This window comes from Equus caballus, chromosome 7 (assembly GCF_041296265.1).
Source record: "Equus caballus isolate H_3958 breed thoroughbred chromosome 7, TB-T2T, whole genome shotgun sequence".
Lineage (NCBI taxonomy): Eukaryota > Metazoa > Chordata > Mammalia > Perissodactyla > Equidae > Equus > Equus caballus.
Window position 1 is genome coordinate 88,884,330 of NC_091690.1, and position 22,110 is coordinate 88,906,439.

The window sequence follows — 22,110 nt, forward strand, 5'->3', positions numbered from 1 at the left end:
TCATGACTGGACCCTGACATTCAAAAGGGGTCTCCTCTATCCTGCTCTCTCTTCACTACCAATGCCCCAGTTTTGAGCTAGTTATGGTGAAGGAGGAATGAGGAAACATTCACAAGTGAAGTGGTATTGCATCTTCATTTAGACTTGAAATAAGGCGATGAAGATAGAGTGTTGGGAAACTGCTCTGGAGGCATTTCTTGGATGGCACGGACAGAAATGGTTAATAATTGGATTTGTAGGCGTTGCTAAGAAATGAGCAGAAGACCAAGGAGTTTCTGGAGCAGGATTCCACAGTCCACACCTTCCGTGGCTGTGCCTCCTGTCCCCAGACAGAGACCACTGAGGAATACAATTAAAGGGAGTCGGCCCTGGGGTCAGAGAAGGTGACAAGACATAACTGGCAGGCAGTGAGGAGGCCTGTACACAGACGGACCAGGAAATAGCACCAATGTAACCAGAGCAGCCTGGAGAGGGGAGCGGTGCTGATGAGGGGAGGGTCGTGCAGGGTATCTGTATTGTGTGACGCTGAGACTGTCCACCTGCACCCACACACGCTCGGCCTTCACCCCAGTATCCATCCATCACCCCCCTGGGAACAAAGGGGCAGTCCTTAGACCAAAGAAAAAGACACAGTTTCAACAAATTCAATCTCTTAAGCATTTATTAGACACTAATTCTGTGACCCCCACTGGCTTCTGGGGCCATAGACCTCAATAACTGGGTGTCCCTGCCCTCAGGATGCTCACAGCCCATCTCCTGAGACCAGAGTGAAGAGGAAGCTCAGTATTTGTCAGGCAGGCCATGAGGTCTGAAGTGATTGGGGTCTTTGCCGCTCCGGCCCCATTCATTGGCAGCCTGGTCGGCCCTCGAGTCCTCCGCTCCGTGGCCACTGTCTCCAAACTTCAAACGGTCTGTGAATCTCTGAAAATTCTCTCTGCCATCGCTGATGGAGGAGGGCAGGCAGGAGATTAATCCAGGGCTGATGAGCAACAGCCCCACCCTCCCTGTGTCTCCTCTTTCCCAGGGATGGCTCTGAAAGGAGCCAAGGAGAGAGGGGCCCATACACTCAGCCTGCCCCGGCACAGCCCACCCAGCCTCATTGATGCCCTGATGCTGGGTGAACAGCACCCAGAGGGGAGGGTTGGGAATCACTCCATGGAGCTCACTTTCTCTTTTTTGGGACAGGCTCACCGGTCTTAACCAGCCACACTCTGGCTCTGCTGCCACTGGGCATGGATGGAGAAGGTGGACAGGATGTACGGGAGGAGGAAACTAATCCGCCCGCAGGACTGTTCTCCAGAGCCTACACTCTCCTGATCCCCAAAGGCAGCCCAGCTCTGCGCACCCACCCCTGCACCCCCAGGCCCCGAGTCACCTGATGACTTTAGCAGCCCAGGCACCCCCAGGGCCCCTCTGTGCAGCGTCATAGTTCCCGCGGGCGTGGAAGTATTTGTCTGCGCCTATGTAATTGGCTTCTCTCATGTCATGGTAAGCTCTTATCATGTCCCAAGTCCCTGGAAAGGAAAGGACATGGCCAAAGGGACATCAGCTGAACAGAAAGACTGTGACATCCCTTAGAGAAGAATCAAGAATGCAGAATCGTCCACTGACTCCATTTCAGCCTGAGCTCATAGCACCTTGGATTCCATAGGATGAGGAGCACATTGCTAATTCCCGTTGGCGTCTCCAGCACACTCTAATGAGAGTCAGTGAGGTGGGCACAGCCGAGCTGTTGGGTGGTCGGACCCTCGTGATGCTGTCTGTGTGCTCCATTTCCCTTGAGGTCCACGTCTTAAGTTTAAGGTAGAGAAGGGAGGCATGGTTATGGAACAGGATTTCTCCACTTCAGCACTATTGAAACCACGAGTCAGACATGTGTCTGTTGAGCAGGGCTGTCCTGAGCACTGGGAGACGTTGAGCACCGTCCCTGCCCTCTACACCCTAGAGCAGCAGCACGCTCCCCAGGTGACAACCAAAATGTTCCACACATTGCCAAATGTCCCAGAGCACAAAACTTCCCTTGGTCAAGAACCACTGCTACAGAATGAAGGACATATGAGACTATGCAGGGGACATGGGTGGGTGAGGTGGTGCCATGAAGACAGACTTGGAGAAGGCTGCAGACATATAGCACTTGTGTCCTGACACCTAAGAAAAATGAACTTGCAGACAGAATGCACATAATTGTGACTCGAGTCCCTGGGAGCGCTAGGGGCCTAAATGGCATCCTGAAAACCTTCTTGATAGACTGTCCTGATGACATGGGTGCTGAGGAAAGCAGCGCTGGAGCAGTGGTTCTTTTCTCATGCTCGGCTGCACTTTCTAATCACCTGGGGATATCGGAAGTCTGATGGGCTCACACCCCAGGTCAAAGCCTCACACTCTGGGGGTGGCACTGAGGCCTCAGCAGTTTTAAGGCTTCCAGGGGACTCCAGCCTGCCGCTGGTTGGTACACCCTGAGCCCTAGGAAATGGTACCCACACCGTCTACCTGGGAAGAGCTCTGGCCTCATGCACACCTGTGTTCAGACCTCTGCTCTGCCACCTGCTGACTGGCGGACAGTCCCTGGGCAATGGACTCAGCTGCTCTAAGCCTCAGTTTCCCCCCTTCGAAGTCGGGGGCAGAGGCGTTTGGAGGTATTTTGCAGTTAATGTAGGTGATCAACTGCCCCAGCTTGACCACAACTGCCCCTGTTTGCCTAGAGCCATCCCAGTTAGCACTCAGTGAGTCACGGAAAACCCCTCCGGCCAGAGCAAACCAGGATAGTTGATCCCCCTAATTGCATGAATGCGCTCAGTTCCCAGCCGAGGCTTCATGTATGTTATTATTCTCTCTTTTTTTATCAATTAAAAGTCTAGAAATGGGTAGGAAGCCGACTAAACCAGGGACAGCGTCACTGACAACAGGAAACATCAGCAAGAGCTGAGTGAAGGACTCTCTAAACTATCCAGTTAGGAAACGGAGAGAGAAAGGGAGGGAGGAAGGGAGGGAGGGAGGGAGAAGGGGCGGAGGGCAGAGGGAGGGCGCAGGAAAGAGAAGAGGAAAAGATGGAGAGCTCAATCAGTTTTATGCAACTTCGTCTGAGGAAACTTTATCCCGCTTCAGGACTTCTTTTGTGTCTCCCATTCAAACCTACCTTACAGTGGGAACCATCATTGTTCTTTCTCTAGTCACTGATTGAAATAAATCCTGTGGTTTTCAATCCATTTGAGGAAAAGCTCCCCAAACCCCTGGCACATGCAGCACCTAGGACAACACAACCTAGGACAGCAGCTCCACCCTTGAGAGTGCTCAGGGTGGATCCTAGTGGCCGTGGATGCCACCCCCTCCATCAGCCTTACCTCGAGCAGCCTCTCCAAGGAACGATAACAAGCCGCTGGCGCCCAGGACCAAGGAGCAGAAGATGAGGCCTGTGAACAGCTTCATGGTGCTGCAATGAACGGAGAGAGTCAGGGAGACTCGGACAAGACGGGCACACACCCTCGGGCGTGTGTGTCAAAGGGAGCCTGGTTGGATTTCCCACTGTTCTCAGTAGACTCTTAGTGGATCATCGAGCAAACACTGCAGGAGGACCTCACTCAGAGCCACAGCCCTCAGTTCTGAACCCATCACCCCTGAACCCAAGACTGTCCGAGGGGTCTCCAGGGCGGCCTTGATGGAGGAGAGGGCAGTTAGGACCAAATTGTCCCTCCATACAGACCCCTATTACTAATCAAAAACCATGTCCCATTTGCACAGTGCCAGCCCAGACCTCCCACAGGACAAACCCAAAACACAATAATTGTTTTTGGAGGCAATAACAATCTTTCTGGGAAAGAGAAAGCAGAGTAAGTCTTTTACACATATCACTCCTTGGAGTGGTCCCTCACCTGACTTCCGGTGAGCAGGGCTGCCGGTCCCTGCCTCTGGGGAGAGGTGGCTGCTATTTATACTCAGCCTTCCCTGCTGGGGTCACAGGAGGCAAGAAAAGAAAGACTCGGTGCCTGAGTTAAAGTCCCTCCAGGTCACTTCCCCTAGAAAGCTACAAAGGTACACTTACCGGACACCAGCAGTTGTCTCCATGCACAGGTCATTTCCCGGATTGTGCAACCCTGAGGGAGCAAGGCAGGCTGCTGGGCCTTGGCGGCCGTCGGGCCCAGAGGATGGCTCTGCTGTCAGAGTTGTGGGGTTTGAGGGGGGCCATCTGGGGAAGGGGAGAGGAAGGCTGTGTAGCCCCAGGATCGTCACCTGGGCTGCTGGAAGGTGTGGGGTTAGAGGACGGCACCTCCTGCCAGGACCTTGCTCCGCTGGGCACTTCCTCAGATGGTCCCTGCTGGGTCGACAGCAGATGTGTCAGAACTTCAATTGCTCTCAGCTCCTGTCTAAAGCCCTGAGCTTCAAAACTGACAGGCGGCCCACCCAGTCTCCTGGGTGCTCCTTCCACCGCTCTGTCTGCGTGGCTCAGCTTTCAGCTCCAAGGCTCCAAAAAGCCTGCTCGGCTGCTCTGCCAGTGAGGAAGTGCTTTATCTAACCTGTGCCTGAGGTGGGGGCAATGGTGTGGGGACTTCCTGCTTCCCCCTCCGCCCCCAAATGCTGGAGACACCTCACAGCGGGAGTGAGAGTGTTTTGGTACAAGGAACTAACGTGGAAACTCTAAGAAACCTGTATTAGGACAGAGGGAGGTAACATCTGTAATGGGAAAATGGCGGGCCAACTGGAGACCTGCCAGGGTCCCAGTCAGGGGAACGTGGGGCGAGCCCTTTTCCTGGGGGGTCACTTTCTTCCCCGTTGTCACTGTGAGTCGAAAACATCAGCAGGGTCAGCCCAGCGAGCTGAGTCTTTTCTAGAAATGAACAGAGCTCCCAACTCTCGAGCGAAAATATCCTGGTGCCTCTTCCTAACCAGAAACCTTCTAGAAAGAGAATTCTGGAGACTGTAGCTGAGCCCAGACAAATTGACATCGCTCCAAGGTGTCTGAGGGCAGATCCACGAGAAAGGCTGTTTCTCTGCCCGGGACCACGTGACATTCATTCTTCCTCCTTCCTTTTACTGGATTTTTTGGACTTGCCAGAAAGTGCTACCCTTTTTGACTCTCAGCTCTCTGAATGTGTAGTTGACTGTTCCCTTGTCATTATTTTCTAACATAAATAGATACAGAGTCTCAACTCTCAGACTTCATTTGAAGAAGACATCTGGCGAATGGGAGAAAATGTGCCAAGATGTTCTTGTGACTCTGCAAAGATATCCTACATGTGTTTATGCCACTTGGGACAAAAGATTTCAGTTGCATCCATCCTAACATTGTTACCAGGGTGACAAATCCTCAGTGAAGACAGCCAACCTGGCTGCTTCTTTGGAGGTTAAAAGTACAGGGAATGCAAACAATTTCTGAGGTCCAGTTGCCTGATGAGACCATTAAAAAAAATTTCTTCCAAGAGCCAATTTAACTTTAAATTAACAACAGAAGCCATGTCTGTCATGTCACTTTTGTGTACATGGTGTTTATTCCACTGTCTGGTCAGTGACAGCACTCATTCATGACTCTGTTCGTCCACAGGTGCTCACCGAATCCTCCTGCACGCCAGCACTCCTGCACGGGCTGGGACATCCCTAACCTTGTGGCGTTGAGTTGTATTGATCGGTCAATGAGGATGTAACGCAAATAGTGACACCCTTCATTATCAAAACCGAATCCATTCCTGACAATGTGTTGGGTGCCAATTATATTTTGGGGTCAGGAGTAGCAAATTTTTGAATACCAATTCTTTTACAATTGGAAAAATAATAATCCCTTCTTAGCCAATTTTCCCAAATGTTATCAGAACCACTGGAACAGCTCTTTAACAATCTACCAAGGAGATCCACACAATATAAAACAATTAAAGCCCCAATTACCTAATTATGTAATACTTAATGAGCCCATTAGTGGGTGTTTTGTGTGCAATCCACCATAATACTCTAGAAAGTTGGACACAAATTCCACTTTCCTTCTATACTGTAACCATTATGCACCACAAATTTTAAAAGTTAAATTATTAAAGATAATGAATGCAAATAATTTTCACATAATAAAATATATAGGAATTTTAGTAACAGAATAAGTGATAAAGTACACATCTAAGATTTGTCTGGGGCTGGCACCGTGGCTGAGTGGTTAAGTTCTCGCACTCCGCTGCAGGCGGCCCAGGGTTTCCTCGGTTTGAATCCTGGGCTAGGACATGGCACCGCTCATCGAGCCACGCTGAGACAGTGTCCCACATGCCACAACTAGAAGGACCCACAACGAAGAATATACAACTATGTACCTGGGAGCTTTGGGGAGAAAAAGGAAAAAAATAAAATCTTAAAAAAGAAAAACAGATTTGTCTGTGTCCCAATTCCAGGAGTTGGTGACAGTCTTTTCTACTTGGCACTGGAAATTCTGCACACAGGTGGTAGTGAACAATGGTCTGAAGCTACAGATGATGGAGTTACGAAACACACACACATACACACTCGCGAAATGGATGTCTGTGTTGCCTTTACTTTCTATCACACAAGCCCTGATAATGTGAGACTGTGTTTACAGTTAAATTTTTGAGTGGATTGTAAGGTTTATGTCTTGATCACTCACTAGCAATAGGCATCACTGTTGTTGTGCATGATCTAAACCTAAGGGTGGCCTTAGGTAGTGACGTGGACAGGTCACCCCTAGTAACAGGAGAGGCAGCAGAGAACCCGGGAATAAACGCAGGCAGTTCAGTGGATTTCAAGGTGGGAGCCCGTGGAAGTCCATTTCTGATTGCTACTCTTTTTCAGTGAAATAGGCAGGAAAGGCATCAACTGAGAGGAGGATAGAGGAAGAGGAGGTGTGGAGGGTCCAGGAGAGAAGTGAAAATGTTCATCTAGGAGAAGGGCATAATGAACGAACTTGGAGAGTGTGGCAGGATTGCAAGGCATTGGAGGTTACGAATTTAAAGTGAGACTAGTTACCGTGCTTGTGTATTTTCCTCTAACCACATTCAGTTGCCAAGGTTCTGACTTGAAGTAAGTGGGAATTGGATATCACCACAAAATATATACTTCTTGAATTGTTGAGCGAATTAATACACGCAGAGGTCAGAGAAGGATTCATTTAAAGATGAGGGAAGGTCATAGGCTACAGGGAGAGAGTTCACAAAGAGAGAGTGACTGAGGGTGAAACTAGGGCAAAACACATACTCCAAGGTCCATGGGCCCACAGAACCCCTGGGAATGGGGTTGCCCTGAGAGTAGCAGGAGCAGGTCTTTCTCTCATAAAGGAAGAAAAGGAGAGAACATGAAGAAGATGGATTTTGAGATGGAGGATAGAGAACTGAGGGAAACCAGGAGCACTGGTCCTTCACCTGTCACAGGAGTCATCACTGTCTACCTGTCGGCATTTCTGAGTTTGGCCCCACAGCGCACAAGTACCAGGGGTAAACCTTGTCTGGCTTATTGATGGACAATCTGCTGTCTCCCTCACCCCTAGTACAGCGTCCCACCTATCACAGTTTCGCAGTCATTTTCACTGATTGAATGATTCAATGAGCAAATGAATGAGAAGTAATCTGCATAGAATGATAGAGGTGGTGTGATGGTGAAGTTTGGAAGTTGAGAAGAATGGAAAAGCTTTGAAACAATAGTGTGCACTGTGTAGCGTTAGTCATTCAGAAATGAACATGGACATTGTTTGTATGCAGTAAAATGCCGGGCTCTTTGGAATGCATGAACTTATTGTCAAAAAATACATCCTGAAAGCAAACGCTTACCACCACCTCTCCCTGCACCCCATTATTTCGCACCCTCATCTGGATCATTGTGGTGAATCCCTAACCGGCTTCCGTGTTTCCACCCTCGTCCCCAAGAGATGTCTTCTCAAAACAGCAATGAAACTGTTAAAACACAAGATAGATCAAGTCTCTCTGTGCTCAAAACCCTGTAGAGGTTCCCGATTTCACTCATAATTGAAGCCAAAGTTCTTAAAATGACTTAAGGCAGTCTCCCCTAATTGTCCCACTCAACCTCATTGCCTGCTTCTCTCCTTGGGCTCACCTTGCTCCAGCCACAGTGGTCTTTTCCCTGTTCTTCAAATCCCCTAGATGCAGCTCCCTTGCACTAGCTATTCCTTTCACGTGGAACATTCTTTTTCTAGGTATTTGCGTACCTGTGCTTTGAGGATAGTGAGATCATAGATTTCTGGACGCTGGAAGGTCAACACTATAATTTTGTCACTGGGAGTGTTGGCTTGAGTACATTGGAACCAGGGCTGTGAGGGAAATGTGGAAATTTTCCATGAAGATGGGAGAGGAGTGGAGAGATGTATCAATAAACATAATAGAGACAGGCTTTGGCCCCAATAATTACTAATCAGATGGCCTATTTCAGATGTAACTGGCAGGTGTTTTAGGAATGCAGATTCCTGGGGCAGAATCTTCTAGGTTCTGATTCAGCAGGTTTGGAGTGGACTTCAGGAATGCCTGTCTTTGAAACTCTCCGTGTTGTGGCAATCACTTGTGCTGATAACATTGGTGACGCTGGAGAGAGGGTGGCAGGAATGTGGCAGGGACCTAGGAGAAGACACTCCACAGATCATGGAGCCAAAGAATGTGGAGATGACAGTGGGAGCAAAGAGGATACCGACCCCACTTTCCCCTTCTATTGTTCAGGAATGGCAGGAGGTGTACCCCAGGGGAGATGATAATAAAGTGGAATCACCATGGGAAAGTAGAGTGTCAGGATTTTGTAACCAGGAAGGAAATAGGCAGAGACAAAGGGGATATGCCAAGAGCCTTCTCGCTCAGGGCTCCTTGGAGGCAGCAGGGGAAGGGCAGGTGGAGAGTAGAGAGGGTTGAGACTGATGCACAGAGAAATTAGTTTATGTGCAGTGAAAGCAGGGACGGGACCACAGGGGTAAAGGGGGCATGGGTTTAGCGCATTGCTTAGTGACAGCAGGCTGGGATGATTGATTGCTCTAGGGCTGAGTGTGGGTGCTGTGCTGTGAAGGCTGCTACGCGGGAGCCCGTGGAATCACCCCTCAGGGCCCAGATGGAGTGTAAAGGGAAACACCGGGGATGCCCTTCTGACCTCCTGCCTTAGGTGCTGAAGTCTACTATGAACAGAAGTTCCAGAGCCAATGGAGGGACAAAGGAGGAGAGTAGGGGAAAGAGAGGTTAGTGAGGGTAGATAAGGCTTAGTTCCAACACATGTTCAATACCAAAAACTTATAAATCAGAAATGAGTTTTCATGCTGACACACAGTATTCATATTTGGAGGCAAGAGGCCTAAAGGGCCAGGTCTTCCTACTTTTTCAGATCTCTAATTTCTGGAAAGAGGATGCAAGTTTTCTCCCTAGAAAACAAATGCTTTGTTTCTCTAGGAATCCATCTTTCACTGAGTCACAGGCCACTCCTTCTCTCACACGTACACCAGATCTCCTAGGAGTGACTGGTTTTTACTCATTAAAACACAATCCACCTTCAAACTCCTTTCTGATGAAGAATGGATATAGACTATGAATGGCTCACTCAGGGACCAGAACTAAGGCCCTGCACAATGCCTGGCCCATGTCCTTCTATTCCACTTCCTTGCGTCCATAACTGAATTTATGTTCCTTTCTGGGAACTTGTACACCCCTTGAAAATATGAGGGGTGGTTTCTGATAATTGCTGGTTGGATGACTTGGTTTGGGAGAATGCCATCAGACTCAGCCATCTCAGCTTCTGGCTGTAGAAACCTGGACTTTGCCCCATTCCATTGTTGCTAGTGTGTCTCTAACAGAAAGTTCCGTTACAAAACACCAGAATACTTTTCCAGTAGAGATTGTGACACTGAGTTCCCATCACGGATCCTAACACCCAGCCACCTGGACTTGGACGCAGTCTGGCATAGATGCTAAGAGCCAAGCTCCAGATTCAGACAGACCGAGTCTGACTTCTGCTCTGTCATGAACTCATATTGTGGAAGAGCATTTACTGACCTGGAGAAGAGTAGATGATGTCTTAAGGGAAAAAGAATGTTGTAGGTTATGATTCTTTTTTGTTCACGGCTATTTTCCCACAGCGAAATACAAGCTAGGAAGTTGCACATCTAGTTATATCTGTATTTCTATATAGTGGGAAGTCTTCCTGTTTTCTGGGCCTTCAGAATTCCATAGAATGACACACTCATCTATTTATTCATTCATCAACTATTCATTGAGTGCTTTCTATGCAACAGCCTCTACACTAGATAGCGGGCATACACTGGGCGGAGGAAGGTGAGAAATAACCAGATCAAGCTATTTCTTCACCATAGGAGACTTGTATTTGGGGAGAAAAATGATCATACATGTGTAGAAAGCTGATACTTCTTTGATGATAAAATCGGTGAAATGCCAATAAATAAATGGGAAAGTATGTGGACAAAAGAGAAGAGTCAAGGCAAGGTACCACTCATCCTCCTAAGCCTGTTGTCTCTCCCAAAGGGCCACCATCCCCAGGGACTAACGTCCTAACTCACTCCCATCCTGTCCTCCTTCAAATGAATAAAATCAGAAATGGCTCAGCTGTCAAGTGGCTCCTGCCCCTTTTCTTTCTGCCGTCCCTCCAGCTGGCAGGCTATGGATCACAGCTGGTGGGAGGACAGGAGGAAGGACTTCCCTCCTCTTTCTTCCACCTAACAAGCTGATCATCAGGACCACAGAAGGACCAATGTTTTCACTGAGGGTGTGCACTCCTATGCTGTTGGGAGTGTGTCCTCTTCTCACGAAGCCCACACGCCCACGGAGAGAGCAGCTTTCCTCCAGCCCGGAGTTTCCAATCTGCCTTCTCGAGTCACCTGGAGCCCGTGACTCAATCCTGTGTGTCCTTGGTTCTGCGTCTCTTCCCTCGAAGGCTGTTGGCTGAGGCTTGTTGCTCCTCTGAAGCCTCCTGGACTCCACCTGAGGGAAAGGATCAAGGTTAGGGACATGCAGAGGGCGTAGTGGGTTCAGTCACCAGCCCCCTGTCTGCCACATTGAGCCCACCCTCAGAGTCTGGAACTGCTGTTGCCAACGTACAAAAAGGCTGTGTATCGTTTCAAAGTATTTTCTTTTCTTTCCTTAAAACATTTCCAAAGGGGAGTAGAGAATTATAGACAACTCAAAACCCAACACCTCTTATGGAATTGTATGGTATTGATGAGACTAAGGACTCATTTGGGGAGGGGACGTTTTTAAAGTGCCAATAATTCTTCTTAGGTTTTCTGAATTTTCAAGCGATTATTAAGTACATCTTATGAATCATCATGAAACCTTCTGTATCAGTTGGGCTATTCAAATATCGAAGTTGTTAAGTGTATTTTTCTATTTTATAAAAGAGAAAAGGTTTTCATTCTAAATAGATAATAAAATGTTCTACCAGAAAGAGACTCCTTTTTCTTTCACATTCCTTGGCAGGAAAATGCAACATGGGAAATTTACCGCTTATGACTGAGCAAAGTCAAATTTGTAGATAAACCGGACAGTCTGTCTCAATCTGATTAGTCGGCAAAATGCGGAGTGCTTGTTTAGCTCTCTGTGTCCTAAACATCTGGAACTCCCTGTGCCTCTCACCCTCAGAAAGCCGTGACTTACAATAAGTGGGTCAATGAACAGAAAGTGCTTTCAGGTCCAGGTCATTCGTCTTCCAATTTTTCTCTAATTAAGCTGCCTCTCTGCCCACATGGAGACTCACATCTCTCTTGACACAGTATCGCCTTCCATAATCCCAGTAGTGTATCTTCTGGTGAGACCTGCTGGGTGGACACACTGCCCAGAAGCTGAGCCCTCCACTTCTCTGAAGTCCCCAGCCTGACTCAGAAGCTCCAGGCTCCCCACGTGAACTCCCAGGGATGAGTTGCCTCACAGCAGGCAGACCTGACCCCGCCAGATCTTAGAAGATGCCAAGCTTTCAGCTCCAAGGCACAGAAAAGCCCTGCTCAGCTTCTCCGCTGGCTTAGCCTGTGAGGGACTGCAGCATCCAAGCTGCTCCTGATTTGGGGGCAATCTAGTGGGGCGGGGAGGAACTCTGCATCCCCTCACCCAATCCTGGAGACGCCTTCTAGTGAGAGTGAGAATGTAGTACAATAAATTTGCACACCAGCTGGAGCTGCCAGGCTCCCAGTCAGGCAAGAGGTGGGGAGAACTCTTTGTTGCCTCTGTTACCCTGAAGGGGTCACTGTTTGCCAGAACCACCCCCCCACCCCCACCCCGCCCCACTGTCTATGAGACAGAAATATCCGGATGCCAGGCCAGCTCCTTGAGGGCTGGTGGAGGAGCATGGGAGTGAGGGAGGGGTGAGTACTAGAGCCCAGCAGAGCTTTGACCAAGATATGAACAGAAGCTGGAGGACATGTCCATCTTCACACCCTGAGGTCTGGGTCTTTAGAAAAACTCAAGATGCTTCTTGCAAAGGGGCAGGGCCAGGGAGGAGGTAAAGGAGGGCCAAATGGCCTGCAAATGAGTGGCTCCACCTGGAACATTGCCGACTCTCTGCCCTGAAGCCCACTTACCCCAGACACTAAATACTTTAAACCCACTGGGTGTTGTACATGCTAGAACCTGGAGTATACACACACTCACATACATCTAGGTGGGATGGCTGACTTCCCTGTGGAGAAGGAGCTCACAGGGAAAAGCTACCAGACACCCAAGCAGCACAGCTGCTATGAAAGAAGGACAAACTGAAAAAATAATAGTAGATGTCCCAGAATTAGCAGGTTGGAGAGATGCAAAGAAAACTTATAAGAAATGTAATAAATATCATCAAAAGGGTTAAAACACAACATGAAGTAGGAACTATCAATTTTGAAGAAGAATCAAATGGAAATAAAGATTATAAATGTAATACTTAATATAAACACCTCATTAAAGAATAAACAATGGATCAATGCAACTCAACAATAAATTAGTTAGCTGGTGCAAGAGAAAGACCACAAGTTACATACAAAGGAAATCCTATAAGTCTATCAGCCAACTTCTCAGCAGAAACCTTACAGGTTAGAAGGGAGTGGCACAATATATTCAAAGTGATGAACGGAAAAAACCTACAGCCACGAATACTCTATCTAGTAAGGTTATGAGTCAGAATGGAAGGAGAGAGAAACAGTTTTCTAGACAAGCAAAATCTACAGGAGTTTATCACCAGTAAACTGCTTTATGAGAAATGTTAAAGGGACTCATTTAAATGGAAAAGAAATGACCACAAATTGGAATGAGAAAATTATTTTTAAAAATTTATGGCAAAGACAAATATATAGTAAAGGTAGTATGTCAACCCCATGTAAAGCTAGTATTAAGGTCAAAAGACAAATATACTAAAAATATCTATCTCCATGATAAGAGTTTGAGGGGTACACAGACACAAAAGTGGCTGAATATGATATGAAAACATAAAATGCGGGGGGATGGGAGTGGAGTGCAGGGCTTTTAGTAAGAGGTCAAGCTTAAGAGACCATCAACTTAATCTAGATTGTTACTTACGTAGGTTATTATATATGAACCTCATGGTAATCACAAATCAGAAAACTATAATAAATACACAAAAACTAAAGAGAAAGGAACTCAAACGTAATACTAAAGAAAGCCATCAAATCACAAGGGAAGAGAGCAAGAGAAGAAAGGACCAGAGAAGAACTGCTGAAATATTCAGGAAAAGGTAACAAAATGGCAATAAGTACATACTATCAATAGCTGCTTTAAAGTTCAATGGACTAAATGTTCCAATCAAAAGACTTAGGGTAGCTGAATGGATAAAAAAACAAGACGTATGTATGCTGCATACAAGAGACACACTTTAGATCTAATGACACTCACAAACTGAAAGTGAAGGGATGGAAAGATACTCCATGCAAAAGGAAATGAACAGAAAGCTGAGGAAGCAATACTTACATCAGACAAAATAGACTTTAAAGCAAAAACTGTAACAAGAGACAAAGAAGGGCACTATGTAATGATAAAGGAAGAATCCAACAAGAGGACACGGCATTTGTAAATATCTATTCACCCAACATAGCAGCACCTAAACACATAAAGCAATTGTTGACGGACATAAAAGCAGAAATAGTAACACAATAATAGTAGGGGACTTTAACACTCCACTTATATCAATGGATAGATCATCCAAAAAGAAGATCAACAAAGAAACGTTGACCTTAAATGACACACGAGACCAGATGGGCTTAGTAGATATATGCAGAACAGTCTATCTGAAAACTGCAGACTCCATGTTCTTTTCAAAGACGCATGGAACATTCTCCAGGATAGATCACATATTAGGCTACAAAAATTCTCACTTTTAATTCTCATTTCCTCTTGAATGTACAGGGTATGAAAAGTTCATTGATATGATTTTAGATTTGACATTGCAACTGACCTGTAAGAAACTACCACTTGTCAAGTTTTGGTGTTACATCAAAGAATAGACAGAATTATCTAAAAATGCTATTAAAATACTCTCCCCTTTACCAACTATATATCTGTGTGAGGCTGAATTTTCTTCATATACTTCAACCCAAATGATATATTGCAACAGGTTGAATGCAGAATCAAATATGAGAATCTAGCTGTCCGTTATTAAGCCACACATTAAGAATTTTTTCAAAAATGTAAAACTACTTTTCTTCTTACTAATTTCTTCTGTTTAGGAAAAAGTTTATTTGTCATAAAAGTGTTATTATTTATCATGACATAATTAATTTATTATTGTGTTTTAAAATAATGTGTTTAAATTTTTTTCTTTCTAGTATGGTAAATACCAATAAATAGAGTCTCCAGAAATAAAAGTTCTTTGGGGTCCTCAATAATTTTTAAGAGTGTGATGGAACCCTGAAACCAAAAAGTCTGAGGATCATTGTCTACAGCAAACTTCATGTATAATGAGGAAATCTTAGGTGCAATCTCAAGAAGACCAAGAATCAGACCAGAACGGCCTTCTCTTACACTTCAGTTTCACATCCTCCTGAAGGACCTGGCCACGGCTGAAGACAAGAAACCTAAGAGGGGTAAGAAACGGAGGAGAAGAAATGAACCTATCATTATCTCAAGATGATACCTTTTACACAGAAAACCCATCAGAATCGATGGCAAACTAGTAGAACTATAAAGAGAATTCAATGAGACTGCTGTATTCAAGATAAAATTTTTAAAATCAATAGAATTTCTCTACAATAATTCTTAATAGCTAAAAAAATACAGTACAAAATAGTCCCAAAAACATTAACTGTCTAGGAAATAACCTTAAAAAATACATAAACTTTCACAGAGAAAATTTGAAAATTTGTTAAGGGATAAAAAATGGAGATGTATGTCATGTTTATGGAGAGGATGTTTTAGCTTAGTCAAGACATCACTTCTCCTCATAGTAATTTATAAATTCAACGCAATGCTAATTAAAAATTGCCAGTGGAATTTTGTTAGGAATGCAACAAATTCATTCTTTATGGATGCATACAGGTCTGTAAATAGTTAAATCAATTTAAAAGGATGAGAGCAAAGACGGACGTGTCCTGGTCTCTGAGAAGCTTGAACCTGGGATTAACCCAAGTGGGGAGATGCTGTGACTGGTCCTCTCTCTCCGGGGCAGAGGGTGCCTGGGGGGCAGGAGAACTGAGAGCTGTTTGCAGCTCCGGTTGCATCCAGAATGGGTGCCGAGAGGTGGAGCCGCACAGCTTTGAAGACCCTCCTTACCCCAGGCCCGAATGACACAACCCGATGGAGAGCAGTGGGGGCCTGTGGAGAAATGTGTGTACCCCTCTGCCCACCACCATCCTGCGGGGAATGTTAAACTGATGTTGGACCGCGCCTGGGGAACGGAGATTTGGGACTGCCCCTGGGGATGCTTCAGGAGAGATGGAGCAGAGAGGGAAAGACCCAGTGGGCATCAGATCTCATCCTCCCTGCTCTAGGACACACAGTGCAGCCTGTACTCTGGCACCTGGTGACAGGACTGTGGCCTGAGGTGCGGGGCAGGCCAAGGAGAGACCAACGTGAACAGTGGACGGAACGCACTGGGGACATGGGAATGAACTGTCCCCAGGATGGGTGCAGACAGGTTATGGAAGACTTAGAGAGTGCACTCTCCATTGTGGAATGGTATGCTAGGTGCAAAATGTGTAAAAGCTGGGAAAAGGAGGCACTTGCGCTCGACTGACAAAAACTCTAGAACCTAGTGGAATCTGCTGTGGAGAAGGTCACTGGGCTCTTGACCACTCTGCAGAGAGAGGAAGAGTGGACTCCTAGGTGTGGACTGAGACTGGAGACATTGGAGGTAGGATAGCAAAGGTTGTAGGGATGTACAACAAGACACAGCAAGCCAGGCAAGGGTGGAACCTCCATGGGGCTGAGCCTCACACAGCCTGGCTCACCAGACAACTGCAGGATGCTTGAGCCAATCAAGGGTGCCTCAGAAGTTGTGTTAATCATGTCTGTATTTGTGATGCTTTGACGTCACAGGCCTTGCTGACCCTGGAGGGACGGCCCCTCCCAGAGCTGGCCAATTCCTGGAGAACATAAATGACTAACCTGTGAGTGCACCTTTCGCAAGCACACCAACCAATCCAGAGCCCACGCCCCACCCGCCTCCTCTGTGGGGACCCCACACTCTGGCCCACTAGCCACCTGCCCTAACCATCCAGGGCCAAGTACCAGACAACTAAGGCCTGGCCCCTGTGCCTGAACTGGCTGAAATTATTCAAACTAGCCAATCCTAAGCCTGCTTACCCTGCCTTAACTGTTCCTCCCACAGAAACCACAATAAAGGCTCCTCCCCTCAGTGCTCCCACTCCCTCTGCCCCCTGGCCTATCCTGGCTGCTTCCGAAGATGGCCCCCCTGAGGTGTGGCATGCACCCTTCTTTTGGGATCTGTGAGTAACAAACTATCTTTTCGCTGGTAGTCGTCTCCTGATCTGTTGGCCTTGCCGTACCTGAGTAATGATAAAACCTATATATTAAAGCAGAAACTTTCTTATTCTTCCAAGTATTTCAAGCAGAAAAGAGAGCCAAAACTGTTAAGAATTGAAAAAACAACCATAACAAAAAAGCCACACACATCATCAGTGGGAGGGGAAGCATCTCGATTCAGCCAGGCAGGAATACTAGTTGATAGGCAAGGTGAGGCGTTGGCCCTGTTGAGTTAAAGAAACTCAGAATTTGGAGCTTATACGTCTCACTGGAGTTGGGAGGGGGTTGGGCTGAAGGTCTGGTTTCCTTCCCCGATGACTCCCCACCAGTCTGAGGGATCCCACAGGATTTGAGTTGGAAAAATGAGCAGTCCTGGTGAAAGATAGGAAATAGAACTGGGACCTACAGCTTTCTGGACCCCAGGAAGTCATAGGCTTAATTCATCCCTGACACTGAAGTCTTCTCACTGGTCTAAATGCCAGTAATTATAGCCTCTTCTCAAGTAGGCTGGGCCTTGGGTGAGCACATGTGTGTGCCAAGAAGGGCAGGCATGCCAGCAGGGGCTCACATGATCATTATCCCCAATCTTTCTGTGAGTGGCGCCTGCCCCAGGTTCCCTTCTAAGATCTGGTGGGGTCAGGTCAGCCTGCTGTGAGGCCCCCATCCCTGGGAGTTCACGTGGGGAGTCTGGAGCTTCTGAGTCAGGCTGGGGGCTTCAGAGAAGTGGAGGGTTCGGCTTCTGGGCAGTGTGCCCACCCAGCAGGTCTCCCCAGAAGATACACTACTGGGATTATGGAAGGAGATGCTGTGTCAAGAGAGATGTGAGTCTCCACGTGGGCAGAGAGCTTTAATTAGGGCAAAATTGGAAGACAAATCACTTGGACCTGAAAGCACTTTTTGTTCATCGAACCACGAGTTGTAAGTCACAGCTCTCTGAGGGTGAGAGACGCAGGGAGTTCCAGATGTTTAGGACACAGAGAGCTAAACAAGCACTCCGCATGTTGCCGACTAATCACATTGAGACAGACTGTCTGGTAAATCTACAAATTTGACTTTGCTCAGTCATAAGTGGTACATTTCCCATGTTGCATTTTCCTGCCAATGAATGTAAAAGAAAAACGAGTCTCATTCTGATAGAACATCTTATTATATATTTAGAATGAAAACCTTTTCTCTTTTATAAAATAGAAAAACACACTTAGCAACTTCGATATTTGAATAGCCCAACTGATACAGAAGATTTCATGATGATTCAGAAGATGTACTTATTAATTGCTTGAAAATTCACAAAACCTAGGAAGAATTATTGGCACTTTAAAAATGTCCCCTCCCCAAGTGAGTCCTTAGTCTCATCAATACCATACAATTCCATAAGAGGTGTTGGGTTTTGAGTTGTCTATAATTCACTACGCCCCTTTGGAAATGTTTCTAAGGAAAGAAAAGAAAATTCTTTGAAACGATGCACAGCCTTTTTGTACGTTGACAACAGCAGTTCCAGACTCTGAGGGTGGGCTCAATGTGGCAGACAGGGGGCTGGTGACTGAACCCACCACGTCCCCTGCAGGTCCCTGACCTTGATCCTTTCCCTCAGGTGGAGTCCAGGAGGCTTCAGAGGAGCAACAAGCCTCAGCCAACAGCCTTCGAGGGAAGAGACGCAGAACCAAGGACACACAGGATTGAGTCACAGGCTCCAGGTGACTCGAGAAGGCAGATTGGAAACTCCGGGCTGGAGGAAAGCTGCTCTCTCCGTGGGCGTGTGGGCTTCGTGAGAAGAGGACACACTCCCAAAATCATAGGAGTGCACACCCTCAGTGAAAATGTTGATCTTTCTACGGTCCTGATGATCAGCTTGTTAGGTGGAAGAAAGAGGAGGGAAGTCCTTCCTCCTGTGCTCCCACCAGCTGTGATCCATAGCCTGCCGGCTGGAGGGACAGCAGGAAGAAAAATGGCGGGAGCCACTTGACAGCTGAGCTATTTCTGATTTTATTCATTTGAAGGAGGACAGGATGGGAGTGAGTAAGGACGTTAGTCCCTGGGGATGGTGGCCCTTTGGGAGAGACAACAGGCTTAGGAGGATGAGTGGTACCTTCCCTTCCCTCTTCTGTTTTTTGGGGGGTTTTGTTGTTGAGGAAGATTGGCCCTCAGCTAACATCTGTCACCAATCGTCCTCTTTTTGCTTGAGGAAGATCGTCTCTGAACTAACGTCTGTGGGAATTTTCCTCTATTTTGTATTTGGGACGCCACCACAGCATGGCTCGATGAGTGGTGTGTAGGTCCCCAACCAGGATCCAAACTGGTGAAGCTGGGGCCACTGAAGCAGAGCATGTGAACCTAACCACTATGCCACTGGGTCAGCCCCCACTGTTTTGTTTTGTATATATCATCTTATCCATTTATTTATTGAAATCTTACTGATTTTATCCTCAAAGAAGCATGAGCTTTCTACATGTGTATAACCATTATTCTCCCCAAGTACAAGTATCAAATCATGAAGACATAGCTTGGATCCGATCATTTCTCACCTCCCTCCCACAAATGTAGGCCCAACATCTATTGTAGCGGCTGCCGCATAGAAGGCACTCAATGAATAGTTGATGAGTGAGAGAATAAATGAACATGTCATTTAGGGAATTATGAAAGCCCAGAAAACACGAACACTTCCCCAGATCTAGAAACATGGATACCACCAGAAGTGCAACTTCCTAGGTTGTGTTTCGCTGTGGGAAAGTGTCTTTGAACACAAGTGGGATCATATCCTATTACATTCCTTTTGCCTGAAGACACCATCTACACTTCTCCAGGTCAGTAAATGCACTTCCACAATATGAGTACATGACAGAGAAGAAGTCAGACTCGGTCTGTCTGAATCTGGAGCTTGGCTCTTAGCTTCTATGCCATGATGCCGCCAAATCCAGGTGGCTGGGTGTTAGGATCCGTGATGGGAACTCAGTGTCACAATCTCTACTGGAAAAGTATTCTGGTGTTTTGTAACGGAACTTTCTGTTAGAGACACACTAGCAATAATGGAATGTGGCAAAGTCCAGGTTTCTACAGCCAGAAGCTGAGATGACTGTGTCTGATGGCATTCTCCCAAACCAAATCATCCAACCAGCACTTATCAGAAACCATCCCTCATATTTGTAAGGGGCATACAAGTTCCCAGAAAGGAACATTTGTTAAGTACGAAGGCAAGGAACTGGAATAGAAGGACACGGGCATTGTGGGGGACCTCAGTCCTGGTCCTTGAGTGATCCATGCATAGTCTATATCAATTCTTCATCAGAAAGGAGTTTGAAGGTGGATTGTGTTTTAATGAGTAAAAGCCAGTCACTCCTAGGAGATCTGGTGTACGTGTGAGAGAAGGAGTGTCCTGTGACTCAGTGAAAGACAGATTCATAGATAAACAAAGCACCTGTTTTCTGGGGAGAAAACTTGGATCCTCTTTCCGGAAATTAGAGATCTCAAGAAGTAGGAAGACCTGGCCCTTTAGGCCTCTTGCCTCCAAATTTGAATGCTGTGTGTCAGCATGAAAACTCATTTCTGATTTATAAGTTTTTGGTATTGAACATGTGTTGGAACTAAGCCTTATCTACCCTCACTAACTTCTCTTTCCCCTACTCTCCTCCTTTGTCCCTCCATTGGCTCTGGAACTTCTGTTCATAGTAGACTTTAGCACCTAAGGCAGGAGGGCAGAAGGGCATCCCCGGAGTTTCCCTTTACGCTCCATCTGAGCCCTGAGGGGTGATTCCACGGGCTCCCGCATACCAGCCTTCACAGCACAGCACCCACACTCAGCCCAGAGCAATCAATCATCACAGCCTGCTGTCACTAAGCAATACGCTAAACCAATGCTCCCTTTACCCCTGTGTTCCTGTCCCCACTTTCACTTCACATAAACTAATTTCTCTGTGCATCAGTCTCAACCCTCTCTACTCTCCATCTGGTCTTCCCCTGCTGCCGCCAAGGAGCCCTGAGCGAGAAGGCTCTGTGGGTCTCCCCTTTGTCTCTGCCTATTTCCTTCCTGGTTGCAAAATCCTGAAACTTCCCTTTCCCATGTTGATTCCACTTTATTATCATCTCCCCTGGGGTACACCTCCTGCCATTCCTGAACAATAGAAGGGGAAAGTGGGGTTGGTATCCTCTTTGCTCCCACTGTCATCTCCACGTTCTTTGGCTCCATGCTCTGTGAGTGTCTTCTCTTAGGTCCCTGCCACATTCCTGCCACCCTCTCTCCAGCGTCACCAATGTTATCAGCACAAGTGATTGCCACAACACGGAGAGTTTCAAAGACAGGCATTCCTGAAGTCCACTCCAAACCTGCTGAATCAGAACCTAGAAGATTCTGCCCCAGGAATCTGCATTCCTAAAACACCTGCCAGTTACATCTGAAATAGGCCATCTGATTAGTAATTATTGGGGCCAAAGCCTGTCTCTATTATGTTTATTGATACATCTCTCCACTCCTCTCCCATCTTCATGGAAAATTTCCACATTTCCCTCACAGCCCTGGTTCCAATGTACTCACTGCCAGCACTCCCAGAGACAAAATTATAGTGTTGACCTTCCAGCATCCAGAAATCTAAGATCTCGCTCTCCGCAAAGCGCCGATACGCAAATATCTGGAAAAAGAATGTTTCACGTGAAAGGAATAGCTAGTGCAAGGGAGCTGCATCTGGGGGATTTGAAGAACGGGGAGAAGACCACTGTGGCTGGAGCAAGGGGAGCCCGAGGAGAGAAGCAGGCAATGAGGTTGAGTGGGACAATTACAGGAGACTCTCTTAAGCCATTTTAAGGGATTTGGCTTCAATTTTGAGTGAAAGTGGGAACCTCTGCAGGGTTTTGAGCACAGAGTGACTTGATCTATCTTGTGTTTTAACAGTTTCAATGCAGTTTTGAGAAGACACCTGTTGGGGACGAGGGTGGAAACGTGGAAGGCAGTTAGGGATTCACCACAATGATCCAGATGATGGTGCAAAATGACGGGGTGCAGGGAGAGGTGGTGGTAAGCGTTTGCTTTCAGGATGTAGTTTTTGACAATAAGTTCATGCATTCCAAAGAACCTGGCATTTTACTGCATACAAACAATTTCCATGTTCATTTCTGAATGACTAACGCTACACAGTGCACACTATTGTTTCAAAGCTTTTCCATTCTTCTCAACTTCCAAACTTCACCATCACACCACCTCTATCATTCTATGCAGATTACTTCTCATTCATTTGCTCATTGAATCATT

General features: G+C 46.7%; 1 protein-coding gene across 1 annotated transcript; it reads right to left on the reverse strand.

The window, feature by feature from the left end:
- Positions 1–643: 643 nt before the first annotated feature.
- On the reverse strand, positions 644–3,942 carry LOC102150143 (serum amyloid A protein-like). Its single transcript, XM_005612204.4, has 4 exons — positions 3,870–3,942; positions 3,342–3,430; positions 1,376–1,514; positions 644–943 (listed from the first exon to the last, which is right to left on the reverse strand). Exons 2-4 carry the CDS (start codon positions 3,424–3,426, stop codon positions 781–783), a joined length of 387 nt encoding a protein of 128 aa, XP_005612261.3. The 5' UTR covers positions 3,427–3,430; positions 3,870–3,942; the 3' UTR covers positions 644–780.
- Positions 3,943–22,110: the final 18,168 nt, after the last annotated feature.